Source organism: Hippopotamus amphibius, chromosome 3 (genome assembly GCF_030028045.1).
Source record: "Hippopotamus amphibius kiboko isolate mHipAmp2 chromosome 3, mHipAmp2.hap2, whole genome shotgun sequence".
Classification (NCBI taxonomy): domain Eukaryota; kingdom Metazoa; phylum Chordata; class Mammalia; order Artiodactyla; family Hippopotamidae; genus Hippopotamus; species Hippopotamus amphibius.
The window spans coordinates 183,295,931-183,323,337 of NC_080188.1; the positions used below are offsets into that span (position 1 = coordinate 183,295,931).

The 27,407-nt window shown below is 35.8% G+C and overlaps 1 protein-coding gene across 1 annotated transcript in view; it reads right to left on the bottom strand.

The window, feature by feature from the left end:
* The window catches only part of SPATA17 (spermatogenesis associated 17), a 188,709-nt gene that overhangs the window by 45,632 nt on the left and 115,670 nt on the right, over positions 1-27,407 (bottom strand). The window contains exons 8-9 of the mRNA XM_057728510.1: positions 26,330-26,478; positions 3,724-3,859 (exon numbers count right to left, since the gene is read on the bottom strand). Of these exons, the coding sequence (XP_057584493.1) occupies positions 3,724-3,859; positions 26,330-26,478 (285 nt within the window). The remainder of the gene's footprint in view (positions 1-3,723; positions 3,860-26,329; positions 26,479-27,407) is intronic.

The window sequence follows — 27,407 nt, forward strand, 5'->3', positions numbered from 1 at the left end:
TAACCTATGTGCTTAAAAATGACAGAAGAGAAAGAAAATTCTCCAAGCAATCTTAAAACACAATGGACAGAAAAATAAACTCAAAATGGATCAAAGACTAAATGTAAGGCAAGACACTATAAAACTCTTAGGGGAAAACATAGACAGAATACTCTATGACATAAATGACCCACCTCCTAGAGTAATGGAAACAAAAACAAAAATAAACAAATGGGACCTAAACTGACAAAGGATTAATCTCCAGAACATAGAAGCAGCCCATGCAGCTCAATAAAAAAAAAAAAAAAAACCCCATTCAAAAATGGGCGGAAGACCTAAATAGACACTTCTCCAAAGAAGACATACAGATGGCCAACAAACACATGAAAAGGTGCTCAACATCACTAATCATTAGAGAAATGCAAATCAAAACCATAATGAGGTACCACCTCACACCAGTCAGAATGGCCATCATCAAAAAATCTGGGAACAATAAATGCTGGAGAGGCTGTGGAGAAAGGGGAACCCTCCTGTACTGTTGGTGGGAATGTAATTTGATACAGCCACTATGGAAAACAGTATGAGGATTCCTTAAAAAAACTAAAACTGGAACTACCATATGAGCCAGCAATCCCTCTACTAGGCATGCACCCCAAGAAACCATAATTTAAAAAGATACATGCACCCCAATGTTCATTGTAGCACTATTTACAATAGCCAGGACATGGAAGCAACTTAAATGTCCATCAACAGATGAATGGATAAAGAAGATGTGGCACATATACACAATAGAATATCACTCAGCCATAAAAAGGAATGAAACTGAGTTATTTGTAGTGAGATGGACGGACCTAGAGTCTGTCATACAGAGTGAACTCAGAGAAAAACAAATACCGTATGCTAATGCATATGTATAGAATCCAAAAAAATGGTACTGATGAACCCAGTGGCAGGGGAAGAATAAAGACACAGATGTAGAGAACAGTCTTGAGGACATGGGGAGGGGTGGAAGGGGACGCTGGAACAAAGTGAGAGACATATATATACTACCAAATGTAAAATAGATAGCTAATGAGAAGTAGCTGTATAGCACAGGGAGATCAACTCGATGACTGGTGATGACCTAGAGAGGTGGGACAGGGAGGATGGGTGGGAGGCTCAAGAGGGAAGGTGTATGGGGAGATATGTATAAATACATCTGATTCACTTTGTTGTACAGCGGAAACTGGCACAACACTGTAAAGCAATTATACTCCAATAAAGATCTGGAAAAAAAAAACACGATGGAAAGGGTGGAGAACAGGAACCAAATATATTTAATTGAACTGTTTCTTGGCTGAAGTCAATCTACTGCATTCAACCAAATCTTATGCACATTTAGATGTTTATAAATAGTCCATCTTCCAATAGAAGAAGCATAAAACTACACCAGTCTTTTCCTTTTTCAACATTTTGAACTCAACGACTCACTAAAACTATCCTTCATCTACTAATAATAAGTTGTGGTCTCACATCTCCAAGATCAAGAAACAAAGTTTTATATAAAATAAAGAAAAATAAGCCTGCTTTTAGAAATTTATTGGGCAAGTCTCACCCAAATCACTTAACAGCAAATCCAAATATATTTTCAAATGAACAACAGAATGACTACCCCGTATTATGTAGAATATATTGGCTACATAGAGGAATGATTTGTTTATCTAATATGGTTATTTGAAGACATCAGAAGGAAGAGGGGAAGAAGGAAATGAGGAAGGGAGGGAGAAATTTAATTTAATAATTTTTCTACACGGTTTTGTGTAAGTGGACTGATTTATTAAGACTGAAAGAGACCCTACGCTTTTCTCTCTTAGTTTACAGGATCTATAAGAACTATAATTTGTCTTTAACTTTTCAAGCATGGGTACTTTCTAAAAGTCTACAGAGGCATACAATAATTCATCTAAAAGAACAAAATAAATTGTTTTTTAAGCAAATATCCAAAGGTCTCTGTATTTCCATGAAGTTGCTTACTTCAGTTAGATAAATGCATAGTCTTAGAGTATGTCAGAATGTAGGGAGTGAACCTGTTGCATAAAACCAAAAAGTACCGCTTTACTTTAGGAAAGAAACATTTGCATAGGGATCTTTCTTATTCGGAGGTAGTTTAATGTCCTAAGGTGAGTCATTTCAATTTTAAAGAAATGAGCGCTTGCTTGAATTACATAGAATGATGAGGGCATAAAAGCGCAAAAAAAAAAAAAGTTTATGTCAAATAGAAAATGAGATGTAGATCGCATTATGTTCACTCAAGATATGAAATTAAATAGTTCACAAATCATGTTTAACCTACATTCTGAATGATTAATCCAATGCCTAGAATAGTCTTACTATGGATTTTTATGAAATACCATTGTTATCAACTTTTAGATTTCTCAATCAATGGATCACATTGAACTACTTGTATATATTCCATACGACATGGAATTACTATTTAGCGTTTTAGAAGACCCATTTTTAAAAAAGAAAAAAAGACTTAGTAGCTGCAAAAGGAAAAGGCATTTTCCAAAGAATCTAAGTTACTCTCCAGCATGAGTTCCCTTTGACAACCCCATATTTACAATATCTTTAAGAAAAGAATTTTTCTTAGAATTTGTTAAAGAAAGACCTCATTTCTCCTCAGGGTCTAACATATTTCTTCCTCTGGACTTATGAGGATGCCTCTGCAACTTGTGTTCTCTGAATCTTTGCCACTCACAGGCTGCAATTTCTAAGTCACTTACTACCACAATCACAGTCCCCCTTTATTTTGTGGGCACAGATATTCTCCTCATCTAGATAAGATTATTTCCCCTGATTTAAATTTCTAGAATATGCCCTACGCTGTATTTGCCATCTGGTAAGGTGCCTTAATTCCTTTTGGAAGAAAACTGTGTGTAAATGAATAAATCCTCACTGACAGACTATTAATAGAACCAATAGGGCTGGTAGTATATGGAACTCAGTAGCCCTAACTGCTCTCCAGAAAATCACTTCCTACTTCCTTTTATCTATATGATTTTGGTATGAATAAGTTAGAGTTTCTAACTGCTAGACAACAGATTAAACACATAGTAAGAACTTTCCCTTTTACCTCCTACAGTGTAAGACATGTGGGTGTCTTCTCAATTTAGAAAGTTTTATTTAAGTGCTAGCAACTATAATTCTGGAATCAGAAAATATTCATTTGCTTTTTTCTTTTCTGTATCATATATATTGATAGGCTATCACATATATCTCTTCCATCCTTCCTTTCTTCCTTCCTCCTTCCTTCTCTCCCTCCCTCCCTTCCTTTATTCCTACTTTCCTTCCTACCTATCTACTTACCTACCTACCTATCTACATACATACAGAGATTGAGAGAAAGCAGGAAAGCACTGATCTCCATGCCTGAGAGTTAGCTTAACTCTATTCCACAGATTCAGACTCTGACCCAAATTGGTTTTGCCAAAGCTAATGATCCATGCCATCGACCACAGGGTAGCTGAACCATAAAACACAAGAACACGACACCAAAAAAAAAAAAAAAAAAAACTCACAAAAAACTTAAATCTCTTACTGACATAAGTAAGCAGCACCACCTTCACATAAAATAGCTACAAATAATTCTGTAACCACAAAGGTATTTGTTAGTTGTAATGAGAATATTTATATTTGCTATAATCAGTGTATATTTTAGCCTTTTAAAAGAAACATGATTTTCTTTTTCATGTTGCATCAACTCACCTTGTCACAGATCCATTTCTTAGGATTTTCGTCTCGGAAATGTTGACTTCCATAAGCATCAGGACCATACTTGCTTGATAAATGCATTGTCGGGACATACTTTTTATTTTTATGGTAGGAAGAAAATGGCAAAAACCTGAAAGAACATTTAGGTAATACTCTTACTTTGATTTCTAGAGACACTTAATTAAAAAAATAAGAATTTAGAGAAGCAGTAAATTATAGTGAAAATAATACATGGCTTGGAATCAGAATACCAGGTTTTCCCTTCAATCTCTGCCATTGACTATTTCTGTTACTAACTTCTATGAATCCTCATTTCTTATTCTGCAAGTGGAGATGCTGAAACTTTACAGAATTTTTGTGAGTCAAATATTTTCTAAATACAGAAAATGTTAATTAATAAATTTATTAATTAATTATGCCAAATAATTCAAAATTCATCACATAAGTAAAAATGCCCTTGATTTTAAGATGGTACTCCCCAAATGAAAAGGATGCCCAACATAGGCAACTCTCACTGAAATGGACTTTCTTCAAAACTTAACTGACCCAAATAATAAAGGCATTTTGGGTATAGGTTATGGATAATGAGGTTTTTGCATCAGTAAGAACTCTATTCACATCTTAGCTTTGACCTTGCTACCTGTGTTCCCTCTTGCAAGTTACTTGACCTGTACAAGATTTTAATTATAGAGTAATTGGAAGGAATGAACAACTTAATATATACAAAACTTACCATGGAGGCTGAAAACAGTAAGTGTTCAATAAATAATGGGGGTGCTAAAGTAGAAGTAGCTTATTGTTGTAGCTCTCATCATCATCACCACCATCACCATCATCATCACCACCATCATCACCATCATCATATCATCACCACCACCACCATCATCACCACCATCATCACCATCATCATCACCATCGTCATATCATCACCATCACCATCAGCAGCAGCAGCAGCATCACCATCATCACCAGCACCAGCACCATTATCATCACCATCACCATCAGCAGCAGCAGCATTATCATTATCACTTTTAATGTTATTTTAATCAACATAAAAAGTGAAAATTTTAAACTGTCACAGGACATCTAAGATTGTGATATGTTTTTAGTGTAACCTGATGAATTGTTTAATCCCTCACCAAAACTTTCTGAAATAAAAGTAAAGGAATAAAAAGAGTTATAAACTCACAAGAAAGAGGCCAAGAGAGAAGAAACAGAAGATGAAAATGTTGACATTTTGGCAAGTGAAAAGAAGATAGAAAATTTAAAAACTGAAATCTAAGTTCCAGAAGAGGGAGAGGCCAAAGAGAAACAAAGCCATTAGTCCTGCAGAAACCTGGAAGATTCTGGAAGTTACTGAAGTGGGTGAGAATGAAGGATGAATCTGAAGACAGATGAAAAACCTATGTAATGAATAACTAAATCCCCAGGTTCCTCTCTCAGTCTATATATCCAAAAATAAGGATGTATTCTTAGTGCCTCCCATTAGGGAGCACCCATGAGTCTCCTAGATAGCTTCCTCCACAAGAGGGCAGACAGCAGTAACAAGCAGTATTAGCAGTATTTCATCTTGTGGAACTGAAAACCACAGCCACAGAAAGAGAGAGAAAATGAAAAAGCAGAGAACTTTGTACCAAACGAAGGTACAGGATAAAACCCCAGAAAAACAACTAAATGAAGAGGAGATAGGCACCCTTCCAGAAAAAGAACTCAGAATAATGATGGTAGAGATGATCCAGGACTTTGAAAAAAGACTGGATGCAAAGATCAAAAAGTTTACCAAAAACCTAGAAGAATTAAAGAGCAAACAAACAGAGATATGCAACACAATAACTGAAATGAACAATACACTAGAAGGAACCAATAGCAGATTAACTGAGGCAGAAGGGTGAATAAGTGAGCTGGAAGACAGAATGGTGATAATCACTGATGCAGAAAACAATAAAGAAAACAGAATGAAAAGAACTGAAGACAGCCTAAGAGACCTCTGGGACAATGTTAAACGCACCAACATTCGCATTACAGGTGTCCCAGAAGGAGAAGAGAGAGAGAAAGGACCCGAGAAAATATTGGAAGAGGTTATAGTTGAAAACTTCCCTAACATGGGAAAGGAAATAGCTACCCAAGTCCAGGAAGTGCAGAGAGTCCCAGGCAGGATAAATCCAAGGAGAAACACGCCAAGACATATAGTAGTCAAATTGACGAAAGTTAAAGACAGCTAAGTTATTAAAAGCAACAAGGGAAAAATGACAAATAACATACAAGGGAACTCTCGTAAGGGTAACAGCTGATTTCTCAGCAGAAACTCTGCAAGCCAGAAGGGAGTGGCATGATATATTTCAAGTGATGAAAGGGAAGAACCTACAACCAAGAATACTCTACCCAGCAAGGATCTCATTCAGATTTGATGGAGAAGTCAAAAGCTTTACAGACAAGCAACAGCTAAGAGAATTCAGCACCACCAAACCAGCCCTACAACAAATGCTAAAGGAACTTCTCAAAGTGGGAAACAGAAGAGAAGAAAAGGACCTACAAAAACAAAAACAAAACAATTAAGGAAATGGTAATAGGAACATACATATCAATAATGACCTTGAATGTAAATGGACTAAATACACCAACCAAAAGACACAGACTGCCTGAATGGATACAAAAACAAGACCCATATATATGCTGTCTACAAGAGACCCACTTCAGACCTAGGGACACATACAGACTGAAAGAGAGGGGATGGAAAAACATATTCCATGCAAATGGAAATCAAAAGAAAGCTGGAGTAGCAATACTCATATTAGATAAAATAGACTTTAAAATAAAAAATGTTACAAGAGACAAGAAAGGACATTACATAAAGATCAAGGGATCCATCCAAGAAGAGGCGATAACAGTTATAAATATATATGCACCCAATATAGGAGCACCTCAATACATAAGGCAAATGCTAACAACTATGAAAGAGGAAATGCAAGGCAGAAATAGAGACACAGATGTAGAGAACAAACATATGGACACCACATGGGGAAAGCAGGGAGGGTTGCAGGGGAATGAATTGGGAGATTGGGATACCAAATTGTACACTCTAAATATAAGCTGTTTATTGTCTGTTAACTGTATCTCAATAAAAGTTCTTTAAAAAAAAGAAAAAGAAAGAAAAAAAAAAGTGTATCCTTAGAAAACTTTAGACCGGAGAGCTCTGGTCTCAGCGAAAGCAGGAACCACAGAATGCCAGAGTGAGGCACCAAAGGGAATATACAAATTTTAATTCAAAGACTACTCATTGAACTCTTTCCTTGCTCATCTTGAAGTAACCTGGAAGCTGGACTAATAGTTCTCAGAAAAGTAATTGTATCTTCTCAGAAGATACTGAGAGCGCCCAGAGAAACAATTTCAAATATCGACATTTGGAGATTTCTTAACTAAAAGGTCATATTACAGTGCAATAAAGTCTATCAGTCAAAAGGCACTTTTACACACAAATATACTTTTTAATCCAATTTTTAGTCTCTTTTTTAATATGAATTTGAGAATTGATTACCAATTGGGAAAACTACCAACACGAAAGAAAGTCATATATCTAAACATAAAAGATAACCTAGAGGAAACATATAATATAAGAAACAGGAGCAAACATCAGAAAATTTTAATTAATGTAATCAAAGGAGACGTGATATCAATGAAATTAGAGCTAGATCCTGTTTTAAATACAAGAAACATTTAGAGGGAAAAAGCAAGCTCTGAGAAATAAATATATACAGCTAAATTAAATATTCTGCCAAGGAAAATATTTTGAAATTCAGACTTTGAAAAAATAAAGTTGAGGTTCAACAACTTTATTGAGCACATGCCGATATTTTCACATATATTAGCTTATTTAATTAAGACAAAGAAGGGGTCTTTTTTAAAATCTCAATTCAATTGAAAAATTTTTTGACATTATATTCATAAATTTGTTTAAAAATATTAAGCTTAGGAAATGTGGTGTTATTTCATTAATTTTCATACCTCTCTATAATTTCTCTTTAATGTTTATTAAGAAACTCCTCTTAAATATTTTTCCTAAGAAAATATTCTCTAAGCCTATTTAAGATAAAAAATAAACAGAATATATGCTCTTGGGAAAAGAGCTCTCATGTAAGACAGATTATGGTCCTTCCAGTGCTAATTTGCACATGGGATGGACATCACACACACAAAAAATTAATGTGGCCCCAATGTCCCTGAGTATACAGAGGAGGTGCTGTGAGCCGGCTGCTACACTTTCACTTTTTATCACTTCTGAATTGCATTTTAATAGTATATTTTTCTTCTGTGTCTGAACAATATTTGCTTTCTCAAGGGACTGGATGCCTGAGAAGAGAAGGCTGAAAGACTACATATTTCCCTGCACATGAATTAATTTTAATTTCATTGAGCCATAATGTTTCATTAAAGTAACATGTAATGAATATTCTTAAGTACACACATGTATGTGTATATATGTATATATACTTTGAAAAATATTTAGATGTTTTATAAATAATATTTAAAAATTGATCTTCAAATTTGGAAGAAATTATTTAATTCTCAAATAGAATTTGTTTTATAAAAGTATAAACAGCTATGAAAACCCTAAAAATCAATTGAGTTTACAATCAAAAGTTTAGATAATGATCAATTTTACTTTTAAAATGGTGTCTCTTACCAGTTTTAAATATATATTCAGATGTGCTTTATGCTTGCAGCAAGTACTTTTCAATTAACTGAACATCATATTAAAGAAGAAGGTGATATGGGTTTGCCTATTAATTTTTATAATCTCATCAAAGATACAAATCTGCAAGAAATTCTTAAATTCATTGTGGAGATACAATGATATATTCAAGTCATTACTTGAATGTCTGCAGAGTTAGAGAAGAATTTTGGTAGAGGTCTCAGGAAGCAAAAATTGAAATTAATAAATTAGCTTCAGGGAAAATAAGTCCATTGCAGATATATAATAAATAATATATAATATTAATACTCAGAGTATTTATACTCTGAGTATTAATATGCTTAATATTATTTTCCAAATAAGAAGACTAACAAATTACACTTACCTTTGTTTTCTTTACTAACTTTCATCCTTCCCTCCTTTCTGTTTATAGTACTACTATTGTAACTCCTAATTCTAGGTTTCCCTCAAACTATTTATTTCACTGCCAGATAATGCAAATCTCCAATTATGAACCCCTGTTACCTATAGTTTCAAATCTATATTCTTCAGCCCAGCAGTCAGGCTTCTCAGAATGCACTTGGTCTGTTCAATTTCCTACCACTCCTTACCTGATGTTTTACTGATGCCAATCTCCTTCCTCCCCACCTCCCTCCTTTCCTTCCTTCATTCTTTCTGTTTCCTTCCTTCCTGTCTTTCTATCCCAGCTCTGCCTTTGTCCATGTTCCTCTTCCTGAAATGCTGATCCAAGTACTACTTATCTTTCAAAATCTGGCTTAACACCCAGCTTCCCTAGGCAAACCTAATCATCCTACTCCAAGCCACACTGATTTCTCTACTGTCTTAATATTTATTCATTAAACAAACATTAAATAAAATGCTTTCACATGCTAAACACTTTGAAAAACACTGGGATTTAATGCTGGAAGATGCAGTATACCTAAAAGAATTCACCTTATAACCGGGGGTGGAGAATGAGACAACACAGTAGAATGGGTTGGTTTTGTGATAAGTACAAGCACTAGAGGCAATTGGACATAGAGGAAGGTTTATGTTATATCCGCATATGTGCTTGTAACATGCACATGTATATGCATATGGGGGGCAGTTACTGGCAGGGAGTTGGGGGGTGGGGCATGGAAAAGCTATCTTCCCAGACCATGTGTGCCAGAGCTGAGTACTAAGACAAGCAGAGTTAGTCAATTAAGAAGCTGGCAAAGACTACTTTAGACAGAAGAAACAACATACACAAAGATATGGAGGTGAGTTAGAGCAGGGGTCCCCAACCCCTTGTTAGGAACTGGGCCGCACAGCAGGAGGTGAGCAGTGGGCAAGGGAGTGAAGCCTCATCTGCTGCTCCCCACTGCTCCCCATTGCTCGCGTTACAGCCTGAACGATCCCCAGCCCCCAATTCTCCCATCCCCCACCCTTCCACCCCCATCTACGGAAAAACTGTCTTCCACGAAACCAGTCCCTGGTGCCAAAAATTTGGGGGACCGCTGGGTTAGAGCATAAGAATGGATGCTGAAGAACTGAAAGAAGTTCAACCTAACTAGAAAACTGAGTTCTTTACAAAGGAAGCAAAGGAGATCATGAGCAGCTTTATAGTGGAGATGAGATTGCACATGGAGACTACATAGAAATATATTATAGATCTTCATAAATTGCAAAACATTTTTGTATAGATAGAGAGATGATAGACAGACAGATAGATGGATAGATGGATGGATAGACAGATAGATAGATAGATAGATAGATAGATAGATAGATAGATAGCCCAACAGGGTAGTTATCCAAGCCACAGTGAATTCTGACTTAGGTAAATCATTTCAACCTGGACATGGAGATAATGATTCATAGACATCGAGATACAAAGCTATGGAACGAGTCTCAAATACCTGTTCAGGTTTCAAGCATGTCCTAGAACAGCCCTCTCTCTGTTAAAGGGCTTCTAGTGAAATATACACATTAAGCATAAAGCAGGATAGAGGGTACTTTATTACAAGTTAGGAATTTGATTCCAGATCACAATAAACCCTCCAATGAGTTACACAAAGTGTGCAAATAAGTCTTTTCACCTAGGCTAGAGGCAGGAAAAAGAGCAAACTAGAGCGAGTTTGTCTGCAAGTATATAACAGAGTTTGTGTAATCCACCCCTTTCCAATGTGGGGACTGCTCTCTCGCTTGCCCTGAGTCTCAACAGCCAGCAAAAATCAGAGGTCTGATAAGAGATGAGGCAGGTGTTCCTCCAGGGAGAAGAGCCTTTCTCTTTAACCACTGGCCAAAAAAGGAAAAGTAGGGACAGCCAAGGAGCAGTACTCGCCCCACCCCACCACCCTGCATGGGATGGGTCCTCCCAAGGAGAAGCTCTTGCCCTCCCTAAGCCCTAAGCTGAAGAGGGAGTGGATGGGGGAGAAGAATAGGGCCTGGGGGCCAAAGAGAAAGGTCAGCTTCGCCTAGTGGCAGCTCCTTATGATAAGGAAATGGATATTCAGCTCTGAGCCTGTATCAGATAAGCAAATAGTAGGTATATAATAAACACAAGGGGACTTAATTTATAGTTAATTCAATCCGCCACATATGTCTTAAATAACTATGTTCAACCACACTGTGTTTAGACACTGCGGGTATAAAAAGGTGAATAAGCAGAAGCCTCACCCTAAGACCCTTAAAATCTAATAAGGGGGAAAAGACAAATAACTACCCCAATATTAAAGGGGAAAAAAGCAAAGCTTTGTGACAAAGAAAAAACAAAAGAGCATGGGAACAGAAAGGACTGGGGCCAGTATCTAATCTGAGTTTTAACAAATGAGTTTAACTTCATTAGGCAGAAATGAAAATTGATAAAGAAGATGCAAAAGTAGGGAACTGGCATGAGTATAGGCTCAGAGGTAAGCTTCAAACCCACATGTGGGGTCTTAGAAGTATGTAGCTCATTGGCCTTGAAAATGGGAAGCATGTTCTTCATAGGGTGCTTATACTGGCTCCTATCAGAACAGGTAAAGCTTCAGCAGTCTTATCTCATTTTTCTTAACATCTCTCTGGAATATTATCCTCAGTTACTTTATCCTCTCCTCACAGATACTACTGCCAAACTTTAACATTGCTGTGGCTCTGTGTGGCCCCCTCCCTGAGGGCGGACTTGATCATAGCATGATGAAGGCTAATAAACACTGGGGCTCGAGGATGGGGAGCCCATTACCACATCCCTCTCACTAAAATTACGTTGCTAAATTGGATGCCTTGTGATCCTTTGATACCTAACATGTCTAACATTTTCCATCTTTTTATTGGAAGAGGTTTCTTTTCTTATTTATGGACTCTAAAATAAATACAGAATTCTTTGATGCATTCACTCTTTTCATCTGAGGAAAAAAGAAACAAAAATAAGTAATTTTCCATCATCTCAGACTGTGTATAAAATGATTTCATCTTCAAGTTTGGAAACCTTCTGCACTTCATAGACAGTAAAATGTAATGAGATGATAGCAGAGCAAATAGAGTCATATGAATTTTACTGTCATTGTACTTGAGTAATTGAATTTCATATGTTCAAATAGTAGTTTACTTCTATCTTAAGAGTGACTCAAAGATGCTATTGTTTCTTAACTACTGAAGTAATAAATGACCAAAGGATCTCTCCAAAAAATCAATTATCAGTTTATCATATATGCTACACAGAATGGGAAACATGCCAATTATTTTTTGTTGTTTTTACAGCAGAACTGTAGAACATGCTGAAGAAATCACAAGCTGCATTAATAAAGATCTTGGTCTATGAGCAGCCCGTCTCTTTCCAATCATTAACAACACTGGGAGGGCAGACACGCCTAAACGGGATACAGGAGTCAGTGCTGGGATTCACCCCTGGATCTCTGCTGAAAAGGTCTAGCTAAAATACTTGCAAAAAGAGAAGCAAGGATTAAGAGCTTTGTAGTGCTCAAAATAGAGCAGTTATTTAATTGAGGTATAAAAAGGAGAATAGGAGCGGAAAAAAATCCACTATGGGCTAATTAAGGGAAAGGAATTCCTTTAATTCCAGAAGCAATTCCCTCTGGTCTACAAAACTTAATTTGTCAAGCAAGGACGCCTAGGTATAGAAGTTTGAAAAGAGTTGATGAAAGAATTAGAAGAGAAAACATGAACAAAGAAGTTGATTTAATCTAATAAACTAATCAACAAACAAAAAATTTTCATGTTATCATAAAAGCACACCTGCTCAAAAATTATGTACTCTATTAGACTCTAATATTTTAATCATTATTATAATATAAAAAATAGTAAATTTAATGTTTTGAATGCCAAGTTACAACCAGCTCATTTCTAGTCTCATTGTCGGATGACTTAGTTCTCATTAACCAATTGTAGCATTTTTTTTAAGATAAAGCATTTTGAAAATCCATAGAACTGGAAATATACAAATTATTTGTGTTTATATTTGAAATAAGATGAGATATATATTTAAATTTGTGGTATGTATACTTAATAATGAATACTGACTTAATATAATGAATTAGTAATAAATATATACACATTTCATGATATATGTGAGTGAAATCGTGCTGTATACACCTTAAACTTCTACAGTGCTGCATGTCAATTATATCTCAAGAAAACTGGAAAAAATAAATATTAAATCATGTTAGCCCTTCTTAAAAAATTTAGCTAAACTGTGCAATTCATAAAAAAGGGTCATAAAATACTGAATATTTTTTCCCTTTAATACAGAATAATATAAGTTTTCGAGTAAATTTTGCAAATAAAAAGTCTCTTTTTATTACCTTCAAAAATGAGAAATAAAAAGTGTTTTCACTGTATGTATTAACAGTCCAGATTTCCAGATAAGCCTAACACTACAGCTCATTAATACCAACAGAGGAATTTCAAAACATAGTCTACTACTCTAGCAGTATGTTTCAGTCTGGTAGAATTTTGATTGAAGAGATGTTCATAAAATGGGAAACAACTTGAAACAGGAATTAGACAGACTTCATATATGGATGAATAGAGCTTTCACTGAGATTTTAATGTAACCATTGCTATAAGTGTTCAATTTATAAAGTATTTCATACTTAGAGTAGAATTCACAGGAGAAATTTAAAACTCATAACTATTTAAGCGGCATTATCAATAACACAAGTCTCTCCCTTAGGGTGGTTTTATAAATATAATATTTAAATATAAAAAATGCAAATGGCAATATATTTAAATATAAAGAATGCAAATGGCAAGACTATCTGTTTGGCTAGACAGGGAGCTTATATTACAAGCGTCTAAATTTAAGTGGAGGAGGGCATATATTTTTCTTAGCTTAACAGGACTAGAATTCCCTGGATATATTATTATTGTTAACAATCTCCAGGCACGCTGATTCAGTAATTTCATTACATCTGTGCAACAACTTCCTGGTACATATTTTACAGAGTTGAATTTACTTTCCTCTAGTCGATTGGGGAAAACTTACAAAAAAATAAAATCTCTGCTAAAAGATATTGAGTTTAAGTGCCCCAGCTATAAAGCATTCATACAGGCTCTGCTTTTAGCAGGCCATTTACAACATTAAATGTTTTAAGCTCAGATATTTAAAGGACTTGTGTAATTGATATAAAGAACATATAATTAAAGAGAAAAATATGGTTGTGGGAAACACTTGTAAAAGTTATTCTTAAAAAGGTTTAAGAACAAAATAAGCAGACACTAAAAAGAAATTGCTAAGAAAAATCAAATGTTCTTGAGATATCAGAGCAGCATATTCCAGACTACAGTCTGTGGATAAGGGGATTCCATGGCCAACCGGATCACTAGCTCTACGAAGCCAAGAGACCTCTGCTATGTTGTTCATTGCTTTGTCCTAAGTACCTAACACAGTGCCTGGAAAATATTAGGCTGCAATAATATTTTATTGAATAAATGAGTGATTAAGTTTGAAAAATGCTATATGTGTCCCCTTTTTGAAGTTCACACTAAAAAATATGTATTTAAGACTGAGAAGCCCTGTAAATGCCAAAAAAAGAAAAAAAAGAAATAGGTTTAACTGTTTCAAATATACAGCTTTCAGACTAGTGTTCAAGAGATAGAGTTTGGAAAATGCTGTTCTGAGTAAGAAAAAGAAAGCAGGAAGTAAAGGCTGCCCTATTACTGGGACTGTTAGTGTAGTGTTAATAAAGATCAAAGAGAAATCCCACTTGCATTCATTTCCTCTTTCTTGATGTCTCTTTCAATGAGAATGATTTTGGTGATCAGACAGATTGAAACAAAACAAGCAAAACTAGTTCAAGCTCCAGCTGAATATGTAAAAAAATGTTGTCCTCCTGCTGCCTGTCAAGTATCATGCTAAGCGTAGTGCTTAAATTTGGGGCTCTTTATTGAGGAGCTTATCATCTGGAACAAGGGTTTCTAACGTCTATGTCTGGAAAGGCCAGGGAACTAACACATAGAAAGCTGGATGCAGAAACTAAGAGTGCAAGCTTTAGTCAGTTGGTGCCATGTGAGGTGCTACCAGATCTCCTAACTTTTCACATAAACCAGAAAATCTGGATTTTTAAATGATATAATTACCATTTTTAATACTTTTCAATCAATATAACTTTTAGAAAACTGTGGGGTCCAAATATAACACACCTGGAAGCTATATGCAACTCAGAAGCTTCTAGTTAACAATCTCTGGTTTAGAATTTATAAAGGACCATCTACCTGTGTCAGTGAGTCTCTAACCAAGATATACCGTATCTCAAATTAGACCTGTGGATGAGATCACCAAATCATCATTAGTTATTCTTAAGAAATTACGAATATACCAAAGGTATACCAAAATGACTTTAAAAGCAGACGAATATAGATTCTATAGTATATAAATGGCTTAATCTGATGTTAATTTCAGCAAGACTCTAAAACGGAATATTAAAATAAAGTTAAAATTAAATTCTAGAAAAGTGGTGCCAATACATACATTTATATGATACTAGTACTATTTTATTTTAATATGTCTATATTTTGATATTTAAAATTTTTAAATTAAATATAAATTTTTTAAATGTTTATTTAGGCTGCACTGGGTCTTAGTTGTGGCACGTGGGAATCTTCGTTGTGGCATCTTTAGTGGCAGCATACAAACTCTTAGTTGTGGCATGTGGGTTTTAGTTCCCTGAATAGGGATCGAACCCAGGCCCCCTGCATTGGGAGTGTGGAGTCTTAGCCACTGGACCACCAGGAAAGTCCCAAATATAAAATTTTAAAATATAAATTTAAAATATTTATATGTACAAGTAAATATAGAGAGAAAATATATAAACATATATATCACCACTGGCAAAGTAAAATTTTAAACATGGTATATCTGAAGTTTGGCAAAGAATTTGACAAGCTCTCTTATGATACCCTCAAGAATATGGGAGAAATAAGAACCAAGTCATAAAGGAGAAAGCAAAAGCTTTCAATGAGTGACTTCCCAACAGCCAAATCTGATGCATTCCTTTTAGTCCTCATTCAACTTGAACTCTGCATCATGCAGAGTCCAGTCTTTGTAGCGAATTCTCTTTTCCCTTGATTTGCAAAATACTTCCTGATACTCTTCCTTGCTTTCTCAGTTTCCTGACCCATTCATCAGTTTCTGCCAATACCTTGAATTAATGACTCTTATCTTAACCAGAACTGTGCATTAGAATCACTTGCGTGTGTATTTCAAACCCAGATGACTACTGAGTCAAAATATCTGTGATTGGGACTAAGGAATGTATATATATATAATTTTAAACCTCAGGTGATATAGATAAGTGACCTAATTAAGAACCAGTGCTCTAACATTAAAGCAACTCTCAGGAATCTGTACTTAATCTTTTCTCTCTATAGTTTCTCCCTGGGAGATTTTTCCACCACTCAAGGTTTTAACTATCATCTCTGATGATTTCTAAATTATGATCTCTATATACAATGTTTTTCTTTAACTCAAGTATTTTTAAATGATCACTAGGAATGTCTACCTAGATATACAATAGGGACCTCAAATAGAGCTGCCCCCAAATTAAACTCACATTCCAAACCTCCACCCTGTCAAGCCAATAGTTCTTCTTACATTTTTTTTTTCTTAATTAAGGACATCACTATCTGGCCAGTCACCTCACTCAGAAGCTATCAAGTCAAGTCACTCGAGGACCCCCTGCCTCTGCACTCCTCAATCTGAGGAAATCCTTGCTCACTCATTGCTATACTTTCATATGACACTGTATTTGATATAATGCGATACACCGTCTCCCCACCACACCTGCGATCCATTCATATGTGAACTGAACATGTCCATTAACTTAACACATATTTCTTAAATATCAATTGTGTTTCAAGCCTACAACTTGTGTGGGCCAGTTTGATAATATAAAATGAGCAGAACAGATTCTCTTTCAGGAATCTGAACTGAAAAACAGAATTAGCTGTGGGTTCTAGAGCTAGAAGGTTACAGTGAATCAGACCTGGAGTGGCCATGGTAACTAAGGACAAGGTGAAGATTTACGGGCAAGAAACTGTGAGGCAGCAGATAAAGCCAGTCAGTAGGAAGAAGACAGGAAGCAGAAATACAGAGAAAAGTGGAGATGCCACTAGAGGGAGAAAACCATGCCTTTGCAGCCCCCAAGAGTCACCTTAGTCCAGTTTTTCTTTGGTTCCTCATATTTCTATGAGATTCTCCAATGTGCCTTTCAAACATACCCTTAACTTCTTGAGTTACTATTAACTCTTTGTTCTTTGCAATTAAGAAAGCCCTAAGATAGTGATCCTAAATGCATCTATGCCCCTGGCCACACCATCCACACCATATTATGTTGGTCCCTATTTCTGGTTTAGGGTTTAATAGGATTCTACTTCTAAAGCAGTTTGTCGACCTCTCTCTTCCCTTCCACTACCACTGTCCTTGTTCTATTGCCAGTCCTCTTTATCTCCGAACTGGCCTATGGCAGCAGTACACTAACTTGCTGTGACTCCCATTTCTTTACCATGCACATAGCTAGTACAGTGATATTTCTAAGCTATCTGACCCTTCACTCCAGTGATTAAAACACCATGACGGTTTTGCTCTGTCTTCTATACGGCAAAGTCCAAACACTTTATCATGGTACACGTGGCCCTTTATACTCTGGCTCCACCTGTACTTCCCCTCTCATCTCTGCCACTTTGCATGAGGCACCCAAGCGCTGAACTAAGCTTCACCAGATACCACAGAAGGCAAACTAAAACCCACATGAGCTATGTACTTGTTGACAGAGAGATGACTTTGTCCAGGCAACATCCTTGGTGTCACCCTCCTTGTTCTGCCTGGCAAACTTCTGTTCAGCCTTCAAGTCTCTTCTGACCCCCAACACACTTTTGAACCCTAAATTGAAGCAGGGAAGTCTGGGATGTAGAAATGCCATACCAATATAAGAACCTGAGCATGGCACAGAATGACCATCTTTCTTTTACAAAAGAAATGCCACACACCTCGTAAACAGACCGAAAGCTAATTGGCAAAACTTTACTTAGCATATGTTAGTCACTGTATTAGGAAGAATTCTTAGAAAATGATAAAATCTAACTAAAAAGACTAACAGTGTGTTTTTATGACTTGTCTGATTGCATACACCAAAAGTGTATGTAATATTTTCACGACATTAGTAAAAGTATTCCAAGTTATCGCCATTCTGTCAATGTTATAAATCTTAAAATTCTTTAGACTTAGATGTCTGTAAGACCAGAATTCTAGGATTCTGTGGTCAGTTATTTAAAAGCCATCTTTTTCAAGGAAACAGTGGACAAAAAGAGACCATAGTTCTCACTGTAGAGCCAAAGCAATAAAGGGCTTTTTTGTAGACAAATTCTAGAACTTCTTAATTATACACAGGCTTATTATCTGTATCCCCAGTGTTATAAAGTACCAGAACTTCATTAGAAAAATTAAGCTGGAAAAAAATGAAGGCAGCACTTTGTAAATTTCCACTGGAAATTAGCTAGCAGAGGCAGAGGAATACTGGATCAAAAGAGGGTAATCACGCTTAACCATGCCCTAGAGCACCCGCATGTATAATACGATTTGCACAGTAACTACCTCTCCTATTACTGCGTGTTTGGAGTATTCTGTGTTAATGGGGTTAGCTAATTTAGTATTTTAACTTAAAAAGGCTCCGCTGATTAATAAATGTTGCACACTGTGCTAGTAATTAAAATAAATGGAAGAGTTACAAATAAAAGTTGAATTGTTAAGAAAACATTATCTGAAAATGTATGATAATCCCTATTTATCATAATACAATAACAGTTAAGAAAATATGCAAATTGTAAAGGTCTAAAGTGTTGCAAAATCACACAAGTCCAAAAAGTTTTGAGATGTATTAAATTTCCTTATCAATAAATAACATAACCAGATCTCATCTATCTATACCATGGTTTTTAAATGTCCTTTTTAAAAAACTGTTTAGTTCACCTACTGTTCACCTACTCTGAATAGTGAAGGTGGTAAAATATGCCACCCCAAAATTGGCCACTTTGGCCAAGGATTATTTTCAGCTAAAGGCACTTGAAAACAACAGGTACAAGAAAAATGATCTTACTTCCCCTTTTCCCCTAAAATCAGGAGATAGCACTCCCATATGAAAGATGCCTTTCCTGTACCAGGAGGAAAGAAACATTCCTATCACCAGAGATGGGAAGTCAGAGCATAGAGAAGTCTATACAAACAGACCTTGTTAAATAACTTTTATCTGCCTTTGGACTCCTATATATTTCTGTTATTTTCCACCACTGCTTCTCTTTGATCAACCCAGCATATAAGCACTTAGGATTTGCCCCTTCTTTTGGTGTTCATTTCTTTATGAGGACTATTGTGTGTTGCAAAACTTACATTAAATAAATCTGTATGCTTTTAATCTGTCTTATGCCAATTTAATTTTCAGGGCTAGCTGAAGTCCCTAAGTGGACAGAAGTAAAGTTTTGCCTCTTCTACAAAAACTATCAGAAAATTAATACCTTTTATTTTTCAAAAAGATGTAGGAATGGCTATTGAGCTGTCTGTACTCAGGTTCTTATGGAAGGCTGTACAAGTTTAAGATATGATATCTTTACAATATGATTAAATTATGAACTTCTCTTCATAGAAAAGTTCAAGCCCCGGCTGTATTTTTTTTAATACTCTAAATGTCCACACCCCAAACCCACAGAAGAATTTTGAATCCTTAGGGATCTAAGGATATCCTTCAAGTTTAACTCAGGTTTATAATTAATCTAAACCCCAAAGTCTGATCTAGCAAGCCAGCTCCTCTATTTGAAGGATACTTGTATTAGCTTTTTACTCCTGCTGTAACAAGTCACCACAGACTTAGGGGCTTTAAGAATACAAATTTATTATCTTAGAGTTTTGGAGGTCAGAAGTTTGGAATGGGTCTCACTAGGCTAAAATCAATGCATTGGGAGGCTCTAGAGGAGAAGGCATTTCTTTACCTTTACCTTTCCCAGCTTCTAAAGGCTGCCAGCTTTTCTTGGTTGTGGCTTCTTCCTCCATCTTCAAAACCAGCAAAGATGAGTTGTCCTTCTCACATTGCACCACTCTGACCTTTTATGTAGTCAGATCTCTTTCTGCCCCCCTCTTCCACTTTTAAGCACCCTTGTGATTACATTGGGCCCATCTGGATAACCCAGGATAATTTATCTTTAAATCCTTAATCACATCTGCAAAGTCCTCTTTATCATATAAGGTAACCTATGCACGGGTTCCTGGGATTAGGATGTGGCTTCTGTGCAGGGCCATTATTCTGCCTAACAGAGCAGAGACTGGTACCGACTTCCACTGCAATGTCTTAACATATAGGACATCAGCACCTCTCACAAGACGTTAGTGAAGTTGATATCAGCCTATATCGCCTGATTTATGATATCTCAATTCCACCTCTGCTATCTTAGTGGGTAAAGTAAATATTTGCTCTGATAGTTCTGGTGCTGTGGACTTCCATTTCTTTCACCTCTTACTAATAATGACTTCTTTCCCCACTTCATCTAGGCGACTTACATGGTCCCATTTTACATCTAAAAATAATTCTTAATATGCTCTCTGAAAAACCCTAAAACAAATATGTGTTGCTCTTTCTATTTTTTAAAATGTAAAGAAACAATCCTTTCTTATGTTTTTAAGTGGGTTTGAGCAGATTGAGTAAAGCGAGGGAGGCAGGAAACTCCTTAATGGAAGCAGAAGAGGGCATGGATATAAAGAGGAGTGATGACAGCCCAGTAGCTCTGGACACAGAGTTTTATAGGGAATGTGGTAGTAGCCAATTAGTTGGAGAAATAAGCCTGGATCAGAGCCTGAAGGCCTTGAGTCTTGCAATAAAGAATTAAGATTTATCCTGGAGTTGATGAAGAATCATGAAAAAGCACATGGGCTGAATAACTCTCTTGTGTGGTTGTGGTAAATGTACTGAGTGGGCAGACTAGATGGGATTTAGAGCAATTAAAAAAAAATTATAAGTCCTAAACTAAATCAGTAGTAGAAAGGACACGGGGAGCTGAATTTGAGAGAGACGTAAAAGGTAGAATAGACAGGATCTGGGGACCAACAGAATTCCAGAGAAGGATAACAGGGTAACTCACAAGTTCCGACACCTGGCAGGCAGTTGGTGCTTTGATTCACACTCAAGACAAGAAGAAGCAGGCCACTGTGGGGTATACTGAGTTTGGGACACCTGGCGGAGATGCAAACAAAGATGGCAGTTGAAAATATAAATCGGGAATGTAGTAGAAAGATCTTAGAGTAGAAATCACTGTCACACAGGTAGTAGTTGAAGGTCTCTCAAACAGAAGCAATCACTCAGAGAAACTATGTATAGAAAGGATGAGGAAGTAAAGAAAAAGAGTTGAATGTTGAATCTTGCCTTCACCTTAGTTCTATCCCACTACCTCTTACCAAAAGTACTGCAAGATTCTCCTAATGCGTTTCCTTCCCTCCAGCATATTTCTTCTCACATACATGTCTCACAATCAACACATTCATATTCTTTTTATAACATCCTGTTACTCAGAAGCCTTAAATAATTCTCTATTATCTACAGATAAACCTTCAAATACTTGGCCTTGAAGACTCCTACATTTTTTCTTTCTACTGCCTCCTACATAAAAATGAGTTTCTGTCAAATTGGTCTTCCCATTGTTCTACCATCATTTTTTTCCCATACCATCAACCTATATGTTATCTACTTTCTCTCATGTGTCAAAACCTTAACCACCTCTTTCCACAGAACCCAATTCAGTTCCTTTTCTGTGAAGAACACCTTCCTAGATCATCAGAAAACAGAGCAAATTCTACATTAAAAAAAAAAATCATGCCACTTACTGTCTTTAACACACTCTTAACCATTTTTAAGTGCTCACCTACAGTGATACTTATTCAGAATTTCACTAGGTTTTCCAGTTTGGTTTAAGGCTAGAAGCATAGACGTTTCATGAGAGCAGAGACTTTGTCTATTTTATTTGGTGTTATATCCTGAGAGCCTAGAACTATTCCTGACATGCAAACAGTTGTTGAATCAATAAATACTCCTCCAGTGTCCTCAAATCTGTTCTCTACATCTGCATCTTTAGTCTTGCCCTGTCACTGGGTTCATCAGTACCACATTTTTAGATTCTCTCTATATATGCATTAGCATACAGTATTTGTTTTTCTCTTTCTGGGTTACTTCACTCTGTATGACAGACTCTAGGTTGGGGCGGGGGAACTGGGATGAAATGAGAGAGTAGCACTGACATATATACACTACCGAAAGTAAAATGGATACTAGTGGGAAGCTGCTGTATAACACAGAAACATCAACTCGATGACTGGGGATGACTTAGGGGGGTAGGGAAGGTGGGAGAGAGACTCAAGAGGGAGGGGATATGGGGATATATGTATAAATATAGCTGATTCACTTTTGTTATACAGCAGAAACTGGCATAACAGTGTAAAGCAATTATACTCCAATAAAGATCTGAAAAAAATATATAGACAACAACAACAAATACTCCTTTATACAAGGGTGAGTCAAAAATTATCTGCACTCTGGCTGTAGACTTTATTTTAATTAACTTTTAGAAAAGGCAAATACATCATTTTTCAACATAATCTCCTTGCTTTTCAATGCACTTGTCCATCTGTCAACAACCTTTCATATTCCCTCTTTAAAAAATGTTTTAGGCTGTGCTGCTACTCACGAACGCATTGCTTTCTTCACTTCTTCATCAGGCAGGATGCTTTAACACCTCAAAATGAAGTAATCCATGACAGAGTTAGGTTTTGAAACGTTTGTGCGAGATGGGTACCAAAACAACTCATGGAAGAGCATAAACAGAAGTGTTTGGATATCTGCAAACAAAATTTGGACCGATACTCTAAGAAAGATAAAAGTTTCTTAAAGAGAATCGTTACTGGTAACAAGACACGGATTCATGACTACAAGCCTGAGCGTAAACAGCAGAATATGGAATGGAAACATCCTCAATCGCCGACCAAGAAAAAGTTCAAAAGTCAACCATCAGCTTGAAAATTGATGCTTACAGTTTTCTGGGATTCTCAAAGGCCAGTATTGGAACATTATCAGGAAAAAGGTTCAACAATTAACAGTGCTTGTTACAATGGGATGCTTATTGAAGAGCTAAACTTAAACTTCAGATTAAATGCAGAGGACTGCTATCCAAGGGCATAGTGATCTTGCATGACAATGCACGTCCGCACACTTCTGCCCACACTGTCGACATTCTGCAAAAATAATTTTCTTCAACAAGGCATGAGAAAATAGAAATAGTCTCTTTAGGAGTAAGAACAAAGGTTTTAAATGACTTCCAAAAAACCCTCTGTAATCCATACTCCATATGTAAAATGCTATTGTCCTACTTCCTGTGCTTATTTTAAAGAATATACAATCGTTGTGGGTATTATAAGATGAGGTTCTACTGGAATAGTCATACCCTTAATCCGGTATGACTGATGTCCCTATAAAAAGAGGAAATTTGGACAGACACACACACAGGAAGAACATCTATGTGAAGATGAAGGCAGAGATCGGGGTGATGTTTCTACAAGCCAAGGACTGCCAAAGATTGTCCGCAGTCACCAGAAACTAAGGAATAGACTGGAACAGAAGAAATCACCTCTACTGAGGCCTTGATCTAGGACTTTAGCCTCCAGAATTGTGAGACAGTAAATTTCGGTTGTTTAAGCCATCTAGTTTATAGTAGTTTGTTATGGCAGCCTTAGCAAACTAACACATTCAGAAAATCTGTCTTTCAGAAGCTTAATGAGAAATCTATGAGTGGCCTATGAAGAGCTTTGCCTGCGGTCCTCCTTACCTTCTGGTTCCCAGGGCTAGTAGATAAAATCCAGCCCATCTGTGGAATCTGTGATTTCCTACCCATATTTTGATGTGTTATAGATGCAGGATTATTATGCTTGTAGCAGATACGAAACGATGATAATTATCTTCTACCAAAACTCTCCTATGTTCTCGGCATTTTATAGTCATTATCTCATTCAATCCTTATTACAACCTTTAAGATAACATTTCTCTCCCCATTGTACAGACAGGGAAATAGAGGCTCAGGCTGACTAAGTTACTTACCCAAGATTATATTTCTGTTACGTAATGGAGTCAAGATTTGAGCTCCAACAGATCTAGTTCTAAAGCCCATCTCTCTGCTATCACCACAATGCAATTTTCATAAAGATATGAAAACAAAATGGCTAAATGTGTATCAAATCCTCAGATGTAATGCCACGCTTTCAATCCTTAAGATTAGAAATAAAAAGCTCTACCTTCCTAGCTTTAGATAGAGAGCTTCTAGTTAAGGCCCTTGGCTGGCAAAGGCACTGCCCTCAATTTGTTACAGATGAAACTGGCAATGTGGCCAAAAATGATCCTTTGCATTAATAAACCATCCATCTCTGTGGTAAAAGTAGACTTTTGGCTAATTTCTATCTCAGAGTTATTATCTGAAAATCATAAAACCTAATTTTCTAACATTTCTTTTGCCTCACGAGATACAATTATGTTATCCAGTATATGGAAACCAAAATGGTTTCAGAAGAAGCTACAAAATTATAGTTTTTAATTCTCTGAAAAAGTGAATTATCCATGGGCTGGTTGTTAAAAGCCATTGCTTAGCCTCTTCACTAAAAAATATGATAGCTTCAAATCCGTAAGTAATTTCTTTAGCATTCCCAACTTGGTTTGTTCCTGATTGGTTGGTTATCCTAAAAACACTTTTCAATCTGAAAGTTTCAGGGTAAAGGGTAGTCAGCAACACCATCAAGGTTGAAGATATTTACAAGTATTCCACAGAAAGTACAATATGAGCATCTCTCTTTGGCGATAACATTGATATCTGCTCTTTCTACGTTTATCAAGGAAAATACTCAGAAAGGATACTTCAGTATCTTTTATACACAATGATTTCTGTAGAAGCATCAATGTGGTCAATTATTTGTTTGAAAAATCAATTTTGCTATTTTCATAAACCTTGGCATCATTGAAAATAGAAAAATAATTCTGAATAATATAACTCTTTAGATATTCATCACTAAATTGCATATTTTGCTTGACTAAGTTGAGCAGCATTATTCTATAATCTCCTTACTAAAAGAAATCTACCTCCCCAAAATAACTGGAATAAAATGTTTCTTATTTTCTTACTCATTATATGTTGGGTAACTCATTCAATTATTGAAAGAATCTTGCTGAATACTCTATAGCTAATATCTCACTTCAAGTAATTGCTATAAAATGAAAAACTTCAAGAAAATTACTTGAGATGCTTGCCAATCTTATCTTTCATACGAGTTTGTTCAAAAATTTTTATTTTTCAAGAGTCTCTTCAGAAATGTATGATTAAAATAAAGCATATTATATATCTCTTCTGACTGATAAAACTATCCAAAATTCACCATGCTCAATAAGAGGTAATTCTAGTTCCTTTATATAACAAAACATACTTTGTAATGTATTTTGGAATTATTATGATGTAACATATGTAATATATTGGTTAGTGCATATTATATATTATGTAAATGAGTAACTGCAGTTTATATGTTGTAGTTGACATAAATATTTACAATACATTATACTATATTAAATTATAATTATAATAATTTAGATTAGAATAATGTAATTGCCTTTTTATTATTTAGTATATATAATAGTAAACAATCATAAGATATATTACAAAGATAAATACAAGATATCTTATAGATTAATAATAATAATTTTTAAAAGCCTTTCTAGATTTTAAATGGTCTGTTTATAAAATACATATAACTACTGATGACAAATGCCTGAAGAGAGAGGAAGTGCCTTGGAGAAAGATGTATGAATTGAGACCTAAATCAGTGATGCTAATATAATAATTTAAAATTGCATATGCTCTTAGATTGCCCTTTATCTTTCTCAATCATCTTCTTCAGTAGTGAAGAAACTAAGCTCTTTCATTGTACCTGATTTATTAAAACTACAATGTCATATCAATGTAGCCAAATAAAATTTAGATCACTTTAAGAAAAACATTTTCGTTCTGCTGGATCTTATTTTAGAAGCATCAGAAATATGAATACTTTCACTGGATAATTAAGGAAACTGTCTTCACAGATGCATGGATAGTGGTCACTTATCCCCTTGAAATGCCATTCATTCTTTTCTTTTTCCCTTTGAGTAATATTTATGTATATGTGTGTGTGTGTATAAAATCAATATTGTCATCAATATCGACCTTATCTGAAACACTTGCATATTGAAAAATGGTTGCTACTGAATAGGTCAGGGGTGGTTTTACCTTTTCTCGCAAATAAAAGATTCTCTACAATATTAGGAAACAGGAAATATTAAAAAAACTTAAGGCACCAAACACGGTACAGCTACTTTTTTTAAGGTAAGAACTCACATATTGTCATTCACATTTCGTGTCCATTCCTGTCTCTGGATCTCTGCTCTGGCCTCACTTAGCCCATTGATCGGTTCTGCCACTCGCAGTGTCGGTTCCAGAGGCTTGTAGCGCTGTTCCAATACTTCGGAGACGTCACGGAAGGGTCCCTGACAGGAAAGGATGAGGTAAATCTTTTGTGATTTATGACCAAGGCTACTGAATCTCTACAAAGAATAACAAGTAGTATTTACTAAATTATTTTTAAAGAACAACTTATTCTTCTCTGAATTAGAAAACACATGAGGTAAGAGTATCACATCTTTAAGAAATGTTCACACAAGTGCAAGTGATTACATTAAAAGTATTTTAAATTACGCAGAATTTTCCCCACTTACATCAAAAGAGTTTTCATGCTAGAAATAGTTAACTTGCCATTATACAAGTTGCTTTGTTTTCTAACATTAAAAAGCACGTTTCTTATCATTTAAAAAGAATCAGCTCCCTTTCTGAGTAACCAAAAATATTAGCAAGGATCCTGGGCACAGCTTTCAAATAAATAGAAATTGGACAGCAAGTTTTTTTTGCTTTTGTTTGTTTGTTTTGTTAAAATAAAGCTTTCAGGTGAATGCCAAATCTTACATTTAACTGGTGGCCTTCCCCAAAATATAGGAGGGCCATATTTTAAATAATTTTAAGTGTTTTTATTTAAAATTCTAAATTTTATTGCTTAATAACTCTGACACAATAGCAACCATTTAATGACACAAATATATAGCAGAGGAAAGTCCATAAGCTGCAACGGTGTGAAGTGGTTTACGATACATCCCACCTTTAAATTAGTTGTTACTTATAGTAGTTACTAGAACCCACTGGTTGTCTAGTTAGTATCATATGAAACACAATACAAATCAGAGGCGGCTGGAGATTTTGCTGCGCCATCAATTACACTTTGTTTTCGCCACCACTGTTGTGCAGGAGAGAAGTGACATAAAATGGACAAAGACTTCTAATCATATCCCTTATCCTTAAAGATCTCTTCTTTAAATAGGTTATCACTAACAAGACACAGCTGGAGTTACCGCAAGCACTGAGTGAA